General features: G+C 47.3%; 1 protein-coding gene across 2 annotated transcripts in view; it reads left to right on the top strand.

The window, feature by feature from the left end:
• Positions 1 to 19,822, top strand: part of PNKD (paroxysmal nonkinesigenic dyskinesia) — a 68,745-nt gene that overhangs the window by 32,323 nt on the left and 16,600 nt on the right. Inside the window, exon 1 of one of the 2 annotated variants that reach the window (XM_018059535.1) lies at positions 15,119 to 15,320. The exons of the other annotated variant lie outside the window; for it this stretch is intronic. Coding sequence (XP_017915024.1) covers positions 15,160 to 15,320 — 161 coding nt within the window. The 5' untranslated portion in view covers positions 15,119 to 15,159. Of the gene's footprint in view, positions 1 to 15,118; positions 15,321 to 19,822 lie in introns of those variants that run through there. 2 annotated transcript variants of the gene reach the window in all.

Below are 19,822 nucleotides of genomic sequence, written 5' to 3'. Positions count from 1 at the left end.
CCCTTCTACAGGGGATCTTCCTGACCCAAGGATTGAACCTGAGTCTCCAGCATTGGAGGCAGATTCTTTATTGATGGAGCCACCAAGGACGCATTTGTAATCCTTACAGCTATCCGCTATTACATCATCAAAGCTGGCTGTTCTTGAAAATGAACAACCCACTCCAGTACTCTTGCCTGGAAAATCCCATGGACGGAGGAGCATAGTAGGCTACAGTCCATGGGGTCGCAAAGAGTGAGACACGACTGAGCAACTTCACTTCACCTTAGCGATCAGTGCAAAGAAATAGAGGAAAACAACAGAATGGGAAAGACTAGAGATCTCTTCAAGAAAATTAGAGACACCAAGGGAAGATTTCATGCAAAGATGGGCTCAATAAAGGACAGAAATGGTAGGGACCTAACAGAAGCAGAAGATATTAAGAAGAGGTGGCAAGAATACACAGAAGAACTATACAAAAAAAGAGCTTCACGACCCAGATAATCACAATGGTGATCACTCACCTAGAGCCAGACATCCTGGAATGTGAAGTCAAATGGGCCTTAGAAAGCATCACTATGAACAAAGCTAGTGGAGGTGATGGAATTCCAGTGGAGCTATTTCAAATCCTGAAAGATGATGCTGTCAAAGTGCTGCACTCAATATGCCAGCAAATTTGGAAAACTCAGCAGTGGCCACAGGACTGCCAAAGGTCAGTTTTCATTCCAATTCCAAAGAAAAGCAATGCCAAAGAATGCTCAAACTACCACACAATTGCACTCATCTCACATGCTAGTAAAGTAATGCTCAAAATTCTCCAAGCCAGGCTTCAGCAATACATAAACCATGAACTTCCATATGTTCAAGCTGGTTTTAGAAAAGACAGAGGAACCAGAGATCAAATTGCCAACATCCACCGGGATCATCGAAAAAGCAAGACAGTTCCAAAAAAACATCTATTTCTGCTTTATTGACTATGCCAAAGCCTTTGACTGTGTTGACCACAATAAACTGTGGAAAATTCTGAAAGAGATGGGAATACCAGACCACCTAACCTGCCTCTTAAGAAACCTATAGGCAGGTCAGGAAGCAACAGTTAGAACTGGACATGGAACAACAGACTGGTTTCGAATAGGAAAAGGAGTGCGTTAAGGCTGTATATTGTCACCCTGCTTATTTAACTTATATGCAGAGTACATCATGAGAAACACTGGGCTGGAAGAAGCACAAGCTGGAATCACGATTGCCGGGAGAAATATCAATAGCCTCAGATATGCAGAGGACACCACCCTTATGGCAGAAAGTGAAGAAGAACTAAAAAGCCTCTTGATGAAAGTGAAAGAGGAGAGTGAAAAAGTTGGCTTAAAGCTCAACATTCATAAAACGAAGATCATGGCATCTGGTCCCATCACTTCATGGGAAATAGATGAGGAAACAGTGGAAACAGTGTCAGACTTTATTTTGGGGGGCTCCAAAATCATTGCAGATGGTGACTGCAGCCATGAAATTAAAAGACGCTTACTCCTTGGAAGGAAAGTTATGACCTTTCCTCAATATGACCTTTTCCATATTGAAAAGCAGAGATATTACTTTGCCAACAAAGGTCCATCTAGTCAACGCTATGGTTTTTCCAGTGGTCATGTATGGATGTGAGAGTTGGACTGTGAAGAAGGCTGAGCACCGAAGAATTGATGCTTTTGAACTGTGGTGTTGGACAAGACTCTTGAGAGTCCTTTGGACCGCAAGGAGATCCAACAAGTCCATCCTAAAGGAGATCAGTCCTGGGTGTTCACTGGAAGGACTGCTGCTGAAGCTGAAACTCTAGTACTTTGGCCACCTCATGTGAAGAGTTGACTCATTGGAAAAGACCCTGATGCTTGGAAGGGATTGGGGGCAGGAGGAGAAGGGGATGACAGAGGATGAGATGGCTGGATGGCATCACCAACTCGATGGACATGAGTTTGAGTGAACTCCGGAAGTTGGTGATGGACAGGGAGGCCTGGTGTGCTGTGATTCATGGGGTCGCAAAGAGTCAGACACAACTGATCGACTGAACTGAACTGAACTTTTATTTCTTACATCAGGTTAGATTAGAGCTTCTCCTTCCTACAAGGAAATGTTGCTATATGAGGAAGGGCTACAGAACCAGCCTGACATCCACCTGGGGCACCACAGTGGTTAGCCAGGGTGGAGGGCAAAATGTTTTTCAATCTCTCCTGACTATCAGAATCCCCTGAGGAGCTTATGAATATATATATAGATTCCTTTGGGGATATCTCTTTCTAGACCTCTTAATCAGAATCTTTAGGGAATGCAGTAATGAATGTCTGAAGGCAAATCCAATTATCAACCAGCTTTGGTGCTAGATGGATCTGTTGTTCCGTCACTAAGCCGGGTCTGACTTTTTAAGACCCCATGGACTGCAGCACGCCAGGCTTCCCTGTCCTTCATTATTTCCTGGAGTTTGCTCGAACTCATGTCTATTGAGTCGGTGACGCCATCCAGCCATCTCATCCTCTGTCTCGTCTGCTTCTCCCCTTGCCTCCAATCTTTTCCAGCATCAGAATCTTTTTCCAGTGAGTCAGCTCTTTGCATCAGGTGGCCAAAGTATTGAAGCTTCAGAATCAGTCCTTCCAATGGAGGAATATTCAGGTTTGATTCCTAGGGGCTCTCTGTCCGGAGTCGGTGATGAGGAACAAAGGAGTTAGGACCTTAATTTCTTCCTCTTGCATTGTTTCAAAGACAGGAGCCTAGTAATTGAATCTGGCAGTGGCTCTTTGGCCTTCTTTCTGATATGTAACTACAAGGGGAAGGATGTTGTAAGGGTAAACACCAGATACAGGATGTATTTAGCATAGAGTCAAAGGAAAATAGGTGTGAAATGTAGCTCCTGCAGAGTTAGGGGCTGAAAAGCAAAGATAGTTACAGACATGCAGAGTTAGGAGCTGTTAAAGCAAAAATGTTCAGGCCTGCTCACTGTTCTCCTTATCTTCTTTGTTATCAGGGAAGGGAAAGAAAAGAGCCTCATTCTTCTTTTTTCCTTTTCACTGCAACACTTCCTTTGTCATTGAGCAAAAAAAAAAAAAAACACAGAGAGAGAGAATGCTCCCTGTATCTCCACTTGCCTATCAAATAGGTGACTGCTTCTCAAATTTTTGTGTGCAAACAAAACGTGTTGTGTGCGTGCTAAGTCGCTTCAGTTGTGTCCGACTTTATGACCCCATGGACTGTAGCCTGCCAGGCTCCTCTGTCCATGGGGATTCTCCAGGCAAGAATACTGGAGTGGTTTGCCATTCCCTTCTCCAGGGTATCTTCCTGACCCAGGGATTGAACCTGTGTCTCTTATGTCTCCTGTATTGGCAGGGGGATTCTTTACCCCTAGCACCACCTGTTGTTGCTGTTGTTCAATCACTCAGTCATGTCGGGCTTTGGGACTCCATGGACTGTAGCACACCAGGCTTCCTTGTTCTTCATCATCTCCAGGACCTTGCTCAAGCTAATATCCATTGAGTCAGCGATGCCATCCAACCATCCATCTCATCCTCTGTCGTCCCCTTCTCCTCCTGCCTTCAAATCTTTCCCAGCATCAGGGTCTTTTTCAATGAGCTGGCTCTTTGCATCTGGTGGCCAAAGTATTGGAGCTTCAGCATCAGTCATTTCAATGAGGGTTAATTTCCTTTAGGGTTAACTGGTTTGATCTCCTTGCAGTCCAAGGGACTCTCAAGAGTCTTCTCCAACACCATAGTTCAAAAGCATCAGTTCTTCGATGCTCAGCTTTCTTTATGGTTCAACTCTCATGTCCATACATGACTACTGGTAAAACCATAGCTTTGACCTCAGAAGCCCATAAATCATGTAGAAATCATGTTAAAATGCAGATTCTGCTTCAGTAGGGGGTTGGGGCCTGAGAGTCCACATTTCTAATGTGTTCCATGTTGTGCTGGGCTGTGGGTGGGAGGCCCACACTCTTAGTGGTGAGGTCATGGGCATCTCAACCTTAATAGGTCCACCATTTAATTCCTAATTCCTCCACCCATCCAAAGCCCAGTCTGAATGAGGATTCTTGCAACTTCCTCCATCCTTTCTCCATCAGGGATGCAAAATGCACAGGAGGGGCTGGAGGAAGGGACATGAGAAGGAGCTTCAGCTTTGTGAGTGCTATCCAACAGAAATACAGTGTGAGCTACATGAGTAATTCAAAATTTTTCATTAAGCACATTTAAAAAGTGAAAGGAGGGATTTCCCAGGCGGTCCAGTAGTTAATAATCCAAGCTTCCAGAGCAGGGATATATGGGGCTCAGGTTCGATCCCTGGTTAGGGAAATAAGATCCCATATACTGTGCAGTGTGGCCAAAAAATAAAAGAAAAAGTTAAAAAAAAACGATGCATTTAATTTTAGTAATATATTTGTTTAACCCAGCATATCTAAAAATATTATTTCAACATTTAATCAGTATAAAAATTCTTAATGGGAATTTTTTCCATGCTAAGTCTTTGATTTTTTTTTTTTTTTTTTTTTTCGGTCTGTGCAAAGCACACAGGATCTTACTTCCTATGTCACTTCCCCTGTAGTGGAAAAACAGGGTCCCAACCACTGGATCACCGAGGAATTCCCTCATGCTAAGTCTCTGACATCCAGTACGCCATGTATACTTACAGCACACCTGGATTTGGATGTTAAATTTTCATCGAAAATATGGAATCTTTAGTTTTTATAAAATATATAGTTGAAAAAGTGAATTCACATGTCAAGTTTGTTCCAAACATATTTGAGTGTTTTCCAATAACTGGAAACATTTAAAATACAATTAAATTAATAGTAAGTTTGTTAGTTGCACTAGCCGTATTGACATATTTAGTAGCCAAATGTAGCTGGTGGCCACCTTGGACAGCACAGACCTAGAGCAATTACGATGTGGTCATCAGTTGGGAGAATATTCTTTGGGTCGAGGTCTATGCTGTAATTCTTCTCAGACCCCAAGGCTTCAGATGCATGGCCTGCGCTGAGTACTTATTACTGGTAAAGAATGTATTCCCCACCTTGTATTCCTTTAAGCCAAGTGGTTTGCCACACGACCAGTTTCCAAACGCGACCACGAGGGGGCAGGATCTGGCTATCATCTCTTGGCAAGGAAAAGGAACCACGTTTTTCTAGGTGGAAGATGGTTTACAATGCAGCGTTTTTCATACTGTCGGTCGTGACCGATTAGTAACATCAATTCAATGAATAATGCCAACATTTTTAAAAAAGGACTAGAAAAAAATGAGAATATAGGCATTGTTATTGTTTTGTGGAACTTTAAGTTAGGTTGCTCAGTCATGTCCGACTCTTTGCAACCCAATGGACTGTAGCCCACCAGGCTCCTCCGTCCATGGGATTCTCCAGGCAAGAATACTGGAGTGGGTTGCCATTTCCTTCTCCAGGGGATCTTCCCAACCCAGGGATCGAACCCAGGTTTCCTGTATTAGAGGCATACGCTTTAACCTCTGAGCCACCAGGGAAGCCCATTGTGGAACTTTGATTCAGTCTTATTTCTGTACATATTGTATATGGGTCTTCATGTAAAATGTCTCTCTTACTGTGAGTCAAGGTCAAACAAGCCTTAAAATCACTCTAATTTCCCTTATCTACAGATAACATCCTTATAGATATGGGTGTGTGGTATGTGTGTCTGTGTGTGCAGTGGCAGGCATGCTGTTACTATTCTCTAAGTGACAAGCTACGTGAAGGTGGTGGAGGCTACTCAAAACTGAAAGAGTTTGGGGTATTCCAGAAACTTCCAGAAGAGCTGTGTGCCTGAAGAGCAGGGAGCACTGGGCATGGCCTAAGAAGAGGCTGACTGAGGACATGAGCAGGGCCTGGTCTGCAGAACCTCCAGAGCCTTGTTAAGGATTTGGAGTTTCACTGTATAGGGAAGCCACTGAATGGTTTTGAGTAGGGGAAGGACCTGATCTGTGCTGTATTTTAAGAAAATCCCCTGGTTCTGAGTGGAGGATGGGATGAGGGGTCAGTTCAGAGCTGTCTCATTCAGTGGATGAAAGGTGGCATCTGGCCTTCACCTCTAAAGGGTCAGTACACCCCACCCACAGTCACCCGCCCCAAACCCATGTGTCTTCTCTGGCCTCGTTTGGCTGGCTCCCGTCCATCTGCCCCCCACACCCATCTCCACCCTCCTCCTCCTCATTGTGCTCAGGGCTGACCTGGGGGGACATGGCAGGGGGCCCTTTGACCTCCAGCCTCAGCTAGGTTTGGCCAGTGGAGAGAGCCCCACAGGAGAGGGGTGGCCAGGAGCCAGTGGAGCTGGGATATTTGTTCTTCCTCCCAAAGGGTCACCAAGGACTGGCTTATTCCACAACCAAAGGTCACAATGGCAGTCAGGTGGCCCTGTCCCAGCAATTCTCTCCCTCCAAGTTCCATAACTGCTCCCTCCCTCGCCTGTCAGGCCTACACATGCGGTAACAGAGCCCCACTGGCCCTAGCCCTGGAGAGCCGCATGTCCCCTGCCCATCGCCTGTAAAGTAGTCCTTCCATGAAGCTCTCCTCTGGTTACCAGTTTGAGGAAGTCATCTGTTTCCTGGCTGAATCTGACCTAACCACCCCCTACCTTACTCCCTACCCCAACTGGCAACATGGCATCAGTGGATAGAGCTTGGACTCTGGGGTCAGATAAAACCAGGACCGGATCTGGCTCTGTCACTTATTAGCTCTGTGATGAGGTACACCACAGCCTCTCTGAGCCAGGGCGTTCACCTTAATTGAGGATACGGTTAGGGTGATGAAATAATACACGTGAGGACTTGGTGCATGTCTAGGGCATAACGGACAATCAAACTCGCCGGTTCTAGTCTTCCTCGCCCTGTACCCAAGAAAACACTTAGGCCTCTGCGATACTAGGTGCTAGGTGCTGGATGAGGGGCAGACCAGGAAGCACAGGGCATCATTTCTGCCCACAAGGAAGCCACGGTGGCACCCCACCACCACCACCCCTGAGCTGGACTCCCCATAGTTCGACGTGGAAAGCAATAAGGCTTACATTTCAAACTATTCATTTCTTTTTGACTACCAGGTGGCAGGCAATTTTCCAGAGTCTGGAGGTAGAGTAGTGACCAGGCACTGCAAAGAGTTATGGTGATCACAGGGGCTTCAGTGAGGATGTTGGACTTTTGAGGAATTGTTAGTCAAACGTGGGGGCATCTCAGTCTCTCTGGGCCTGAACTCTCCTTCAGGAAGAGCCTCCTCCCTTCCTCCTCCTGGGAGAACCTGCAAAACTTCTCAGACCAAGAGAACCTGGCCCTTAATTGGTTACAGTTATCCTGGAAAGCTTTCGATCATATCTGGTGTACTGGGGCAGAAGGTGAGCTTTAAAGGATTTCTCCAGGTGGTGGGGCAGGGGTAAGGGGTCAAAAGTACAGGAAAATGACCGCTGCAGGCTGACTGAAAGCCAGGGACATGGAAGGGAGTGATGTGAGCACAGAACACTGGAAAACTGTGTTGAGACTGTATTGCTAAACCAAGTCAAGTGAATGTAATGCTGTAGATACTGGCTTTGAGCAGGAGGCAGATCTGATTCAGACCTGGGCTTTCAAAGCCTTTGTCTGATAACCTATGTAAAGTGGACAGGGATGGGAGGTACCCACAATGGACCATGTGCTGGGACTCAGGGCCCAAATTTGGGTGATGATGGAGCACTCACAGGGACCAGACCTTGATGTTGCAAGAATGATACAAGGTGCAATAACTTCAGCGAACGTTTAGTGAGTACCCACAACAAGCTTGACACCACATCCTTTACTTGGGTAATTATAGTTAATCCTTAACAAATACTTGGTGCAAAGTATCAGTTCTTTTTACAGAGAAGAGACTGAGCCCCCGCCCCCCCATCCCCTCCCCCTGCCCCACCACACCTAGAGTGGATGACCAGAAAGTGGATGGGCATTTAGGTTTGGAACTAAAGCGGGAAGCTAGAGTGGATACTTCTCTTTGGGAGTAACGAGTGATAGCAAGCGATAGCTGAAGTCAGGGGAAGCAGTAAATGTGAGGGGTGACAGCAGAAGGGGAAGCTGTAGGGAGTGGGAGAAGGGAACCAGAGGACAAACACGACATTGTAAAGGAACTGTACTCCAATTTAAAAAAAGAACCAGGCACTATCATGGCCACTGGAAATCTATTTCATTGCTTACATACTATTCCACACATCATGGGACACATGTTTTCGACTGGAAAGCAAAGCCTTGTTAGAATTCTTTTTCATTCATTCATATTATTTATTTGGCTGTGCCTGGTCTTAGTTGTGGCATGTGGAATCTATAGTTGTGACCTTCGAACTCTTAGTTGCAGCATGTGGGACCTAGTTCCCTGATCGGGCATCTCTGAACCTGGGCCCCTGCACTAGCAGTTCAGAGTCTTAGCCACTGGATCACTAGGGAAGTCATAGAATCCTTTTTTTTGGTAAATAAAATATGTTTTACTTCTTCACACACACAAAAAGACCCAGAGGACACTGTGACAGGGAAGTTGAAGGCTCTGCTCAGAGGTTATGTGACAAGGACAGAAGAGTGACAAATTTGTTGGAGGTTCAAGGGGTCAGAGTCAAATTAGGATCAAATGATGAGGGCAGAGGCTCAGGAGAGGGACCTAGGAATTGATGGGAAGTGAACATGAGGCGGCAAGGAGGACTACTTTCTTTGTTTTAATAAAATAAGACTTTTTAATTAAAGTCGTAATTCTTTCTTATCATAGAAGTTTGGAAAATATTTTTAGAGTATAAAAAAAGAAAACAAGTGATACCCCATTAGTCAATCAATCAAAGATCATCATTATAGCATTTTGAATACTTTTCCATGCATTTTTGTTTATAGCCATCATATCAATTACACAAAATTTCTACAGTTTTGTATCTTGTTTCCCCTCCCCTCCATTTTAGATTAAAATGTAAAATTTATCCATAGTACTAGTTTGGGTGTTTTGGTTGCAAGTATCAAAAAAAAATTAGAAGTGGCTTAGACAGTAACAATTTTTCTCACATAACAAGAAATTCAGGGGCTAATCCAGACAGGTTAATTCAGGGGCTCAGTACTGTCTTCAAGGATGCTAGTTTCCCTCCACATTTTTGCTATGCCATCTTTAGCTGCTGGAATTGCCTCTTGGGCTGCTCCCTCATAGACCTAGAATGGCTGCCATAGTTCCAGGCATCACAGGCAGGTGATAGCATCCTGGAAAAAAGAAAAGAGTGGAGCCCTATTATATTCTATTTTGACAACTACGACAGGCCTATTTGGCTCAGATGATAAAGAATCTGCCTGCAATGTGGGAGACCTGGTTTCGATCCCTGGGTTGGGAAGGAAAAGGAATGGCAATCCACTCCAGTGTTCTTGCCTGGAAAATCTCAGGGACAGAGAAGCCTGGGGGACTACAGTCCATGGGATCGCAAAGAGTCAGACATGACAGAGCGACTAACACCTTCACTTTCCAGCCTATTTCCCTCCCCGTCTCAGCCTGGAGCAAATCACCATGTGACCTGGAGGGACTGACTTGCTATTTTGGTGCCTTGATGTTTTATCTGTGCCAATGGGAATTATATCCATGTTTGATTCATAGGGTTGTTGCGAGACTGACAGTTAAACTCTGTAAAGCACTTAGAACAGTGCCTGGCACGTGATTTGTGCTCTATAAATATTTGCTATTATTATCTAATGGCAAGAACTGCCTCATATTCCTGAGTCTAAGCAATCACTTGGCAGGGCCATGAGAGCACCAGTTGGCTTGGACCAATCGGGAGGAGGGGCTCACATGGAAGCCCTAGCTGTTCACAGGCACAACAGGGTTAACAAGGAAAGCAGGGAGGGCTGGAGAATGGGCATCAATCAAGCAGCAGGATCAGCCACACCGGTCCTGTTTTTTAAAAATGATGTTTATTGACATATGAACTCTGTTCTGTTTGTGTGTATTGTTCTTTAGGAAAAAAAAAACAACTTTATTTTGAAATTATTTCAGGCTTAGAAAATATTTGCAAAAAATACAAGGCGGTCCCATACACCTGCCACCTAGCTTCCCTAAATGTTCACTTCTTACTTTTAACTACAGTGTTAGAATCAAAACCAGGAAATTAACACTGATACAAATCTAAAAACCTCTCTACAGTCATTATTCAAATTTTGGCAGTTGTCCCCCAGTGTTCTTTTTCTGGTCCAGGGTCAATCATACTACAGGTTCTAACTATAAACACCATTTTAGGGGCTTCTTTGGTGGTCCAGTGGCTAAGAACCCACCCTCCCAGTGCAGGGGACTGGGCTTCTATCCCTGGTCAGGGAACTAGATTCCACATGCCACAACTGAAAAAAAAAGACCCTGCATGCCACGACTAAGACCTGGAACAGCCACATAAAGAAATGAATAATAATAACAAAAGAAAAGTGATGACATACACATCATCTTTAAACAAAATAGAATAAAAAATAAATATTTTAAAGCTGCACAGAGGTTCATAGAACCTTAACTCTTCCCTTACTGCCTGACTTGTCAGCCTCACCATTGTGTACATTTGGGGCAGATGTTTTGCAGGTTGCTAAAAAGGAATTATTGAGTCAAAGGCTGCATATTTTTTAAAACCTTGATGCATATTGGAATTGTTGTCTAGAAAATTGTACAAGTTGATACCCAATCTGTATGAATCATGCAATTCATACCAATGTATGAATACTCAACGTATGAAGCTTTTGACTGTGTGGATCACAACAAACTGTGGAAAATTCAGAAAGAGGTAGGAATGCCAGACCACCTTACCTGCCTCCTGAGAAACCTGAATACAGGTCAAGAAGCAACATTTAGAACCGGACATGGAACAACAGACTCGTTCCAAATTGGGAAAGGAGTATGTTAAGGCTGTATATGGTCACCCTGCTTATTTAACTTCTATGCAAAGTACATCATGCGAAATGCCACGCTGGATAAATCCCAAGCTGGAATCAAGATTGCCAGGAGAAATATCAACAACCTCAGATATGCAGATGATACCACTTTAATGGCATAAAGTGAAGAGGAACTAGAGAGCCTCTTGATGAGGGAGAAGAGACTGAAAAAGATGGCTTAAAACTCACCATTCAAAAAACTAAGATCATGACATCCAGTCACATCACTTCATGGCAAGTAAATGGGGGAAAAGTGGAAACAGTGACAGATTTTATTTTCTTGGGTTCCAAAATCACTGCCGATGGTGACTGCAGCCATGAAAGACGCTTGCCCCTTGGAAGGAAAGCTATCACAAACCTAGACATGCTAAAAAGTATCACTTTGCTGACAAAGGTTTATCTATTCAAAGCTATGGTTTTTCCAGTAGTCATGTACAGATGGGAGACTTAGACCATAAAGATGGCTGAGTGCCAACGAATTTATGCTTTTGAATTGTGGTGCTGGAGAAAACTCTTCAGTCTCATGGATAGCAAGGAGATCAAACCAGTCAATCCTAAAGGAAATCAACCCTGAATATTCACTGGAAGGACTGATGCTGAAACTGATGCTCCAATACTTTGGCCACCTGATACGAAGAGCTGACTCATTGCAAAAGACCCTGATGCTGGGAAAGATTGAGGGCAGGAGGAGCACGGGGTGACAGTGGATGAGATGGTTGGATGACATCACCGACTCAATGGACATGAGTTTGAGCAAACTCCGGGTGATGGTGAAGGACAGGGAAGCCTGGTATGCTGTAGTCCACGGGTCACAAAGAGTTGGACAGGATTTAGCAACTGAACAACAACTACTGGGCTGGGCTGACTTCTAGCTGTGAGTGGGTCCAGGCCGCCTCTATGTGTCTTTGACTCTCCTTAGCCAAGCAACTGACTACCTGGGATGTTCTCATGGTGAAAGTTGTGGCTAGAGTCCAAGTTAACTGTTACAGCATATTTAAGACCTCTTTTGTATCATGTCTGCTAACATTCCATTGGCAAAAACAAGTCACAAGACCAAGTCCCATATCAGTGGTGTGGGAGAAATATATTTCGCCTCCATGGAAATGCTGTGTAGTCACATGGTGAAATGTATATTTTCAGGAAGAGATGAAGAATTGAGAACCAAAATGCAATCTATCAATACCACACACAAGGAGAGAGCCTTTCAGGAAACTAGGTTGTGTTAAGATAAAGGCAGAACAGAAATTAGATACGGACCCAAGGTTAAGGCCAGATTTTTTTTTTTTTTTTTGGTTCCGCTACATGGCTTGTAGGGTCTTAAGGTTCCCAACCAGGGATTGAACTGTGCTCCGTGCAGTAGAAGTTCAGAGTCCCAAACACTGGAAAGTGAAAGTTGCTCAGTCGTGTCCAATTCTTGGCGACCCCAAGAACTATACTGTCCATGGAATTCTCCAGGCCTGAATACTGGAGTGGGTAGCCTTTCCCTTCTCCAGGGGGTCTTCCCAGCTCAGGGATCGAACTCAGGTTTCCCGCTCTGCAGGCAGATTCTTTACCAACTGAGCCACCAGGGAAGCCAACCACTAGACTGCTAGGGAATTCCCAAGGGAAGTTTTTAAGACAAGGAGATACTTGAGTTTGCTTATAGAGTGAGAAAAAGTGGAGGCCAGGAGAAACACTGCTTGACAATATAAATAAGAGGAGCTAATAGCATTTCCTCTAAAAATTTCCTATGTAAGTCACAAAATTTGTAGAAGGCTGGCTGGGCAGGGAAATTACTTCCTCTAAGAAGCATATTGGCAGAAAGCAAAGGAACTGGAGCCGGGCCTGAAGTTTTCAATAATAACTGTGGATAATGAGAGGAGATCTCAGCAAATTAAAAGCTCTGCCAAGCACAGGCCAATCTTCATCTTAGCAGTGCCCCCCAAGCCAAATGTCTGCAAGCAGTGAGGTATTACCAGGTATAAAGTGCAGGACAGGGTGAATAATGAAGCATCAATCTGGCTGGGGCAAAAAATTCTCATGGGAGAGGTGTGTGTGCGCTCAGTGGTGAGGTTGTGTCCAACTGTTTGCAGGCCCATGGATTGTAGCTTGTCAGGCTCCTCTGTCCATGAAATACCGGAGTGGGTTCCCATTTCCTACTTCAAGGGATCTTGCTAACCCAGAGAGTGAACCCATGTCTCTTTAGTTTCCTGCATTAGCAGGTGGGTTCTTTACCCTAGTGCCACCTGAGGTGAAACCAAAGCGGATTTGGAGTGAATATTGAACATCTTCCAGAATAGTTCAAGAGGGGAGGGTAGTTTCCTGGCCCTGTGTGAATTCTCCAAAACACCCACTCTCACTCCTTATCCCCAGCCTTGTCCAGCTCCCTGCATTTCATAAAATGTATGTTGGATGATTAGCTATAATCTTGTAAATGTGTGTGTAGCATGAGATTAGATTTAGCCTTCAATCATTTCTATATCTGCAAGCTCATGTTTGAGCCTGCATTTCCTGTTTCAGATGTCAGGGACTGTGTTTTGATTTCTCAATATCATGCCTGGCACAGCCATACCTGGAGAAAGGTGTGTTCACAGTGACTTTTGACCAGGCTCCATAATTCTTCACTTTGCATGTATAGACACGGACTTAGAGACATACAAGTTCCCTTGGCCCAACAGGGCCTTCTACAAACTAGCTTGTTAGTGTTCTCAGCCCTGCCTCTTTTGCAGCATACACAGGGGTTTAATTCATTTCTATCTGATTCTTGTTTATTGGGAGCCCTTTATGTGCCAGGCACTGAGAAGAAGCTGAATTGTGGGTATGGAGACAGGAAGGGAGCAGGCTATAACTCTGACCTTTAAGATAAGAGAAACTTCACTGTCTGGAGTTACAGAATGAAACCCAGGATTGGGTGTTGGGATTACAATTCAGTTTGGGGATAATTTAACATGTATCTTGGCTTTTTCTTCAGAGGTGGGTGAGGAGTGAGGCCTCCAATTCATTGTGCATAATGAGCCTATACCTGGATGCTCTCCACACTGAGAACTCAATCTTTAGATCCAGTGATCTACTCAGAGTACATCAGAGGGAAAGAGAAAATGTGTGGTTTGGGGGTCAGGTTATTCAGCCTCTCTCAGGCCAGAGCACAGGCGGAAGCAAAGAAACAGAAGAAAACAAGAGCCCCGCCTCCCTCGCTCCCCTCCCCAACCATCTTCCTGCAGGAGAGATCACTGCCTTCACTGTTTGCAGATTTCCTTCCCTCCCTGTGCAGGGCTAAGGCTAGGGTTGCAGCTGGAAGGAGCCCAGCCCCAGTTCCAGTTTGCCCAAATTTATAGAGATCACCATGCCTGTCTTTACATCTTCTTCCAACCCACTGATCTTAACCTCTGGAAGGCAGTTTGGTGGGGGTGGACGGGTCAGTGATGTGGAAATCCCACCGGCTCGGGCTATTTCTGCCATCATTTTTGTATAATCTTAGTGGAATCACTCCCTCTCAGCCTCTGTGACTTCTTATCATTCGGGGCATGGCTTACATGTCACTTGCTCAGGGAGGCCCTCCCACATCTAAATTGGTCCTCTCTGACCTCTATAGAACCACAGTGTTATAATCACACAGCAGGTAGGTATGTATGTGTATTTATACACACATGTGTATATGTAAGTATAGTAAGTGCATAGATAATTGTTTGCTTATTTGGTTTGTTTCTCCGAGAGATTCTAGGCTCCAGGAATGCCGAGAATGTGTGTCTTTGACCCTTGCATCCTCAGATCCTGGCACGGAGCTTGGCACAAAGGAGGACGCAGAAAATTCATTTAGTTAATGAATAAATGAATGAAAGGCAGCTGAGCTACGTTATCTCCCAGATTCCTTCCAGCTGAAAATGTTTATGAGGCTAAGGTTTCCCGCCAAGAAGACCTCCTCAGACCTTCCTAATGGGGCAAGGTGGGGTGTAGGGCCGAGCCCCGGGCTCTGGCAATTGCACACCGGGATTAGCGAAGGTCGGATGCCGTCTCCGGCCCGGCCCCGCCTCCCGGCCGGCCAGCCGGGGGCGGGGCCAGGCCGCCTCAGCCGGGTGGCATTCGGGGCGTCGACAGTACCCAGGGTGGCGAGTGGGCGGGTTCGAACGCGAGTCAATAGCGGGGCGGGGCCAGAACGCCCCCAGTCTCCCCGCTGGCTGGTGCAGGGGGCGGGGCCCCAAGCCCTCAGGTTCCCCACGTGGGGGCCTGGGCTGAGCTGTCGCCTAGCAACGCCCCGCCCCGCCCCCTGGACCGCCGCGGGCGCCTGCCCCCAGCATGGCCTGGCGAGGCTGGCCTGCGTCGTGGCTGTGGGTCGCCAGCTGCGGGTTGCTGCTCCTAGTCTTCGTCCTGCTCTTGAGCCCCCGCAGCTGCCGAGCGCGGCGGACCCTCCGCGGCCTGTTCATGGCGCGTAGCAAGCAGCTGCTCTTCCGAATCGGGTTCGTGCCGGGCTCCGGCTGGCTGCGGGGATCGGGAAAGCTGGCTTGCTGGAAAGGGGACTAGAGGAGGGGTGCCGGGGGAGGACTTAGGGGTTCTGACAGGGCTAGGGCTGGGAGATCCAGGGCCGGAGCTAAGAACGATCGAAGAGGCAGGCTAGAGAAGCTACTGATTTGGGGGGTGGGGAGCGTGGGCTGACGAAGTGAAGAAATTGGGGGTGGGTGGAAAATTGGGTTGGGCTGGGGAAAGCGGTTTGCTGGGGGGAGCAAGCCAGGGTAGCCAGAGAAGGGGCCTTTGAGAGGACCTTTGGAGAAAAGAGCCAGATGAGGGGTTGGAGACAAGGGAGCTGGAAAAAGAGGACGGGTGCAGGATCCCGGGTTCCTCCGGTGGACAGGTGCTGGAGGGAAGGAATGTCAGACGACTGAGCCTCACCTGAAACCGCTAACTCTTTCCGTGTGTCCCTGGTCCTCTCCCCATCACTCGGCTTCCCACCGCTCAATGCAAGCACTGCTGTCCCAAGTGGGGTTTCCCACTCCCCACTCTGTAGGTCAGTCTGTCCCTTTCCTTCGACAACCCTGTCTCCCCCACCGCCCTTGTCATAAGTCCCAGGCTGTGAAATCCGACCCTAATCACTCAGCCTGAGTTGTTGAAGGTTCACTGACCTCCAATGACTTTTTCCTTTCTGATCCCCCCTTACCCCAGTCTTCATTCTTCTCTTACCCCTACTTCTCCTGACAGGACGGAATAAGGATGGTAAGCAGCCTTGTTCTGCCTTATAGGCAGGAAGAGTCAGGATAGGAGTCATAAGAGGAGGCTTCCTAGGGCCTCTATCCCCTTCCCAGGACCAGCCGGGCCAGGGGGCAGGCCCTCAGGCCACACTTGGAGGCCAGTGATGTTGGCCTGGGAACTTTGGGAGCCCTGGTCCAAGGCCAGGTTCAGGCGAGGGCCGAAGCTGGGGAATTTCCTGAGTTTCAGAGAAGAGGTTGTACAATTCACCCCTCCTCTCGTGATCACCCCAGATAGCCCAGAAACGTTATCCATAGGATTATCCTCACCCAGTCTCACAGAGATGTAAGGGACTGAAAAAACAAGGGGTGAGGAGGAATCCTGTGTATGTGCCTTATGGGGGCATTCACATCTCTAATAACCCACACAATGGTCACATTCTCAATAATGCTCCAGCTAAGTCACCATTGCTCTTCAAACAGCATTAAAATAATAAAATTCACAAATATTTAAATGTCTCCATATGTGAGGTTAAAAAATATATATTGCTCCTCACAAAATTTCTGAGAATTTTATAGCTCTATTTGGGGAAAGATTTTTAAATCTACTTCTAGCTTTCAACATCGGTAAAATTGAAGTCATACAAATAGCCTGAGGAAGTGAAAAAGTCTCCACAAGGGACTGGAATCAGAAGTCCTGAGGTCAAAATTTCCAAGATTGCCCACTCAGAATCCGGAAAGTTTGGGTATTCCTAGAACTTGGGATCTGGGTGTTTCCAAATCCTCAAACCTGGAATTGTCCGAGAGTTTCTCAGGAATCCAGTAATCCATGAGCTTTCCTGTGGCTGAACTTCAAAATTGCCTTGGAATCAGCTCCCCAAATTTGCAGAGCAGGAGGGCATGCCTGGAATCAGAGTCCCAGGTCCTGCCTGTCCAGGATCTGGGAAACAATCAGTCCAGTCCCTCGGGGGAGAGGCTGCTGGGAGGGACTGGGGGTGTCAGCAGGAAACTGGTCTGAGGGAAGTGGGCAGGTGTTGATACTGGGAGGGCGCCTCCAGGAAGGATGGAGAGGGAGGGGCCGGGATGAGGCCTGACGTGAGGGGAGGGGCAGAGCGCATGGACACACTCCACCCTGAACGTATGGCTGAGAGGACCACAAGTAGAGGGCTGTACTGGGGGGCTGGAAAGTAGACAGTGGAGATGGGAAGCTGTCTTGGGAGAGGAGTCATTGTTGATGTTATCAGTAATAACAGTACTCACTGGTATTTGACAGTGTTATAAAGGGCTTTCTTCAAACATAACCACCATTGTCTTGGGATGGCGATAACGGCACATGAGAGGGTCGATCTGAGGTGGACACACGCATTCACGACTCTGCAGGGCCTGGGAGGCAATGTGTGGTAGTTAAGCACATGGCATTGGGGTCAGATAAATCTGCTTTTGAATCCCAGCTTTATTGCTCAGTGGCCATGTGACCTTGGACAAATAAGTCAGCCTCTCTGTGCCTCAGTTGTTGGCATCTGTAAAATGGGCCTGGTGATCGTGCCTACCTCAGAGGGCTCCTGTGGAGATCAAATGAAATTGTACACAGGGTCTGGCTTGTAGTAAGTGCTCAGGAAATGTTAGCAATTATTCTTTCTATAGTATGGGGAATGTGGGGAGGGAAGATACATGGCATTAGGCCAGCCGTGGCTCCTTCTAGAGTTTCCTTTATTTTTTGGCCACACCATGTGGCATGTGGGATCTTAGTTCTCTGAGCAGGGCTTGAACCCATGCCCCCCTGCAGTGGAGGCACAGTCTTAATCACTGGACTGAGAAAGTCCCTCAACGCTTTTTTTTTTTGAAGCTTCCTTACGTGCTTCTTCCCAGGTGGCTCAGTGATAAAGAATCCACCTGCCAACGCAGGAGATGCAAGTTCAATCCCTGGGTCAGGAAGATCCCCTAGAGGTGGAAATGGCAACCCACTCCAGGATTCTTTCCCAGAAAATCCCATGGAGAGGGGGTTCCAAATAGTCGGATACAACCGAGTGACTGAGCGCACATACATGCTTCTATTGTCTTTCAAGTATATCCTGCTCACTTACTCTCAGGAAACCCCACATTCCTTCATTCATTCAGTGACCCCCACTCCTCCTTACTGCCCTGGGTCAGGATTGCGGGGTCACTGATAGGAGCTGTTCTCAAGGAGTCAGTGAGAGGAACAGGGACCCTAACTGGCAGGAGGCACAGGGCATGATAGATTCCTAGATTCCCCAAGAGTGACAGAGTGTGCCTGTGGAGGCTAGGATTGGGAGTGTGTGCTCCCCTCTGCGTGCCCCCTGCCTCAGTTTCCCTTTTGCCCCTTTGCCTTCTCAGTGGTAGTTGAGGAGGTTTGCTTAGAGAACAGGACCCTGAGCAGGGCCTGTCTGCAGAGGGAGCAGTGAATGGGAAATTAAGCTGGGTTCCTGCGTGCAGGGATGGGAACCGTCTTTCAGAGCTGAGAAAGTGGAAGGCAGCCAGCCTCTGCAAATGGACAGTCCAGAAGACAAAACCCTCCCACCCTTCCTGACCAAGTCCCCTCTTCATTCCAAGGCATAGAGGATCTTTCTTGAATCTCCTGACCCAAGTGAAACCAGCTGTCCCAGGACAAACCTTGCTTGCTCCTCTTCTGCAAGAGAAAAGCCCTTCTCTGGGGCCAGTGAAGACCAATGGCTTGCTTTCAAAGAGGGGGCAGGAGTCCTGAGCTGAGGACCCTAGAGTGAATGGCCCACCTGCTTGTGGCCGGAGTAAAGGCCACACAGAGGCAGTGGACTGGGCCATCCACAACACAGCCTTCAGGAGGGAAGCAGGGAGGGCCCTTTTCTTTTCTGCAGGCCTTAGAACCCTGGAGAGCCACAGCACCAGCACCCACAGTGTCTCCTCTGATGTGTGTCCCCGTAGGTGTGCCCTTCCCCAGGCCGTGCTGCCTACAGAATGGAGTCCACACCCCTCACCCAGGCCTTTGGGGCCCTCCCACACCCGCTCCTGGAGAAGGCAATGGCACCCCACTCCAGTACTCTTGCCTGGAGAATCCCAGGGACGGGGGAGCCTGGTGGGCTGCCGTCTGTGGGGTCGCCCAGAGTCGGACACGACTGAAGTGACAGCAGCACACCCCCTCCAGAGCTGCCCAATCCCATCTTCCCCAGGCCCTGTGCTCTTGCCATACTTCTCTCTGGGGTCTGCCAGACCTTCCTACATCAAGTACTGTTTCCTCAAACTATGCCCAAAATCTGAACACGCACCCCATGTCCACTGCTACGACCCTGGGCCAACCTCAGGTCGCCTCTCACCAGATCTCCTAAATTGACAGCTCCCTTCAGCCTTTGTTCCCACAAGAGCACTCTCAGCAAGGCAACCAGAATCAAACCTTAAGATTTAAGTCAGAAACGTGCCACTCCTCTGCTTAGAACTCTCCAGAATGGCTCCCTCTGGACCTGCCCATCCCCCACCTCACTTTGGTGGTTTTTTGTATGCCCTTCACCTTGCTCGTTGGATTTCGGCCACAGGCCACTTTGCTGTTTCTCAAGCACTCTGAGATAGTCTCACTTCCAAGCTCTTTTGTCGCTGTTCACTCTCACTAGACCTTTCTTCCCCCAGATGGCCATGTGGCTGTGCCTGGCTTCCTTTAGGTCTCTGCTCAGATTTCACTGTATTAAAGAGGCCTACCTTGACCACTCTGTGAAAAACAACAGGGCCCCAGTGCCTGCAGTCTTACTCCGCGGTGAGCTCGTGTGTGAGCTCACTTGCTCAGTCACATCTGA

This window comes from Capra hircus, chromosome 2 (assembly GCF_001704415.2).
Source record: "Capra hircus breed San Clemente chromosome 2, ASM170441v1, whole genome shotgun sequence".
In the NCBI taxonomy this organism is placed as follows: Eukaryota; Metazoa; Chordata; class Mammalia; order Artiodactyla; family Bovidae; genus Capra; species Capra hircus.
Note: the sequence above shows the minus strand (reverse complement) of the source record. Positions and strands in the feature narration are given on the sequence as shown.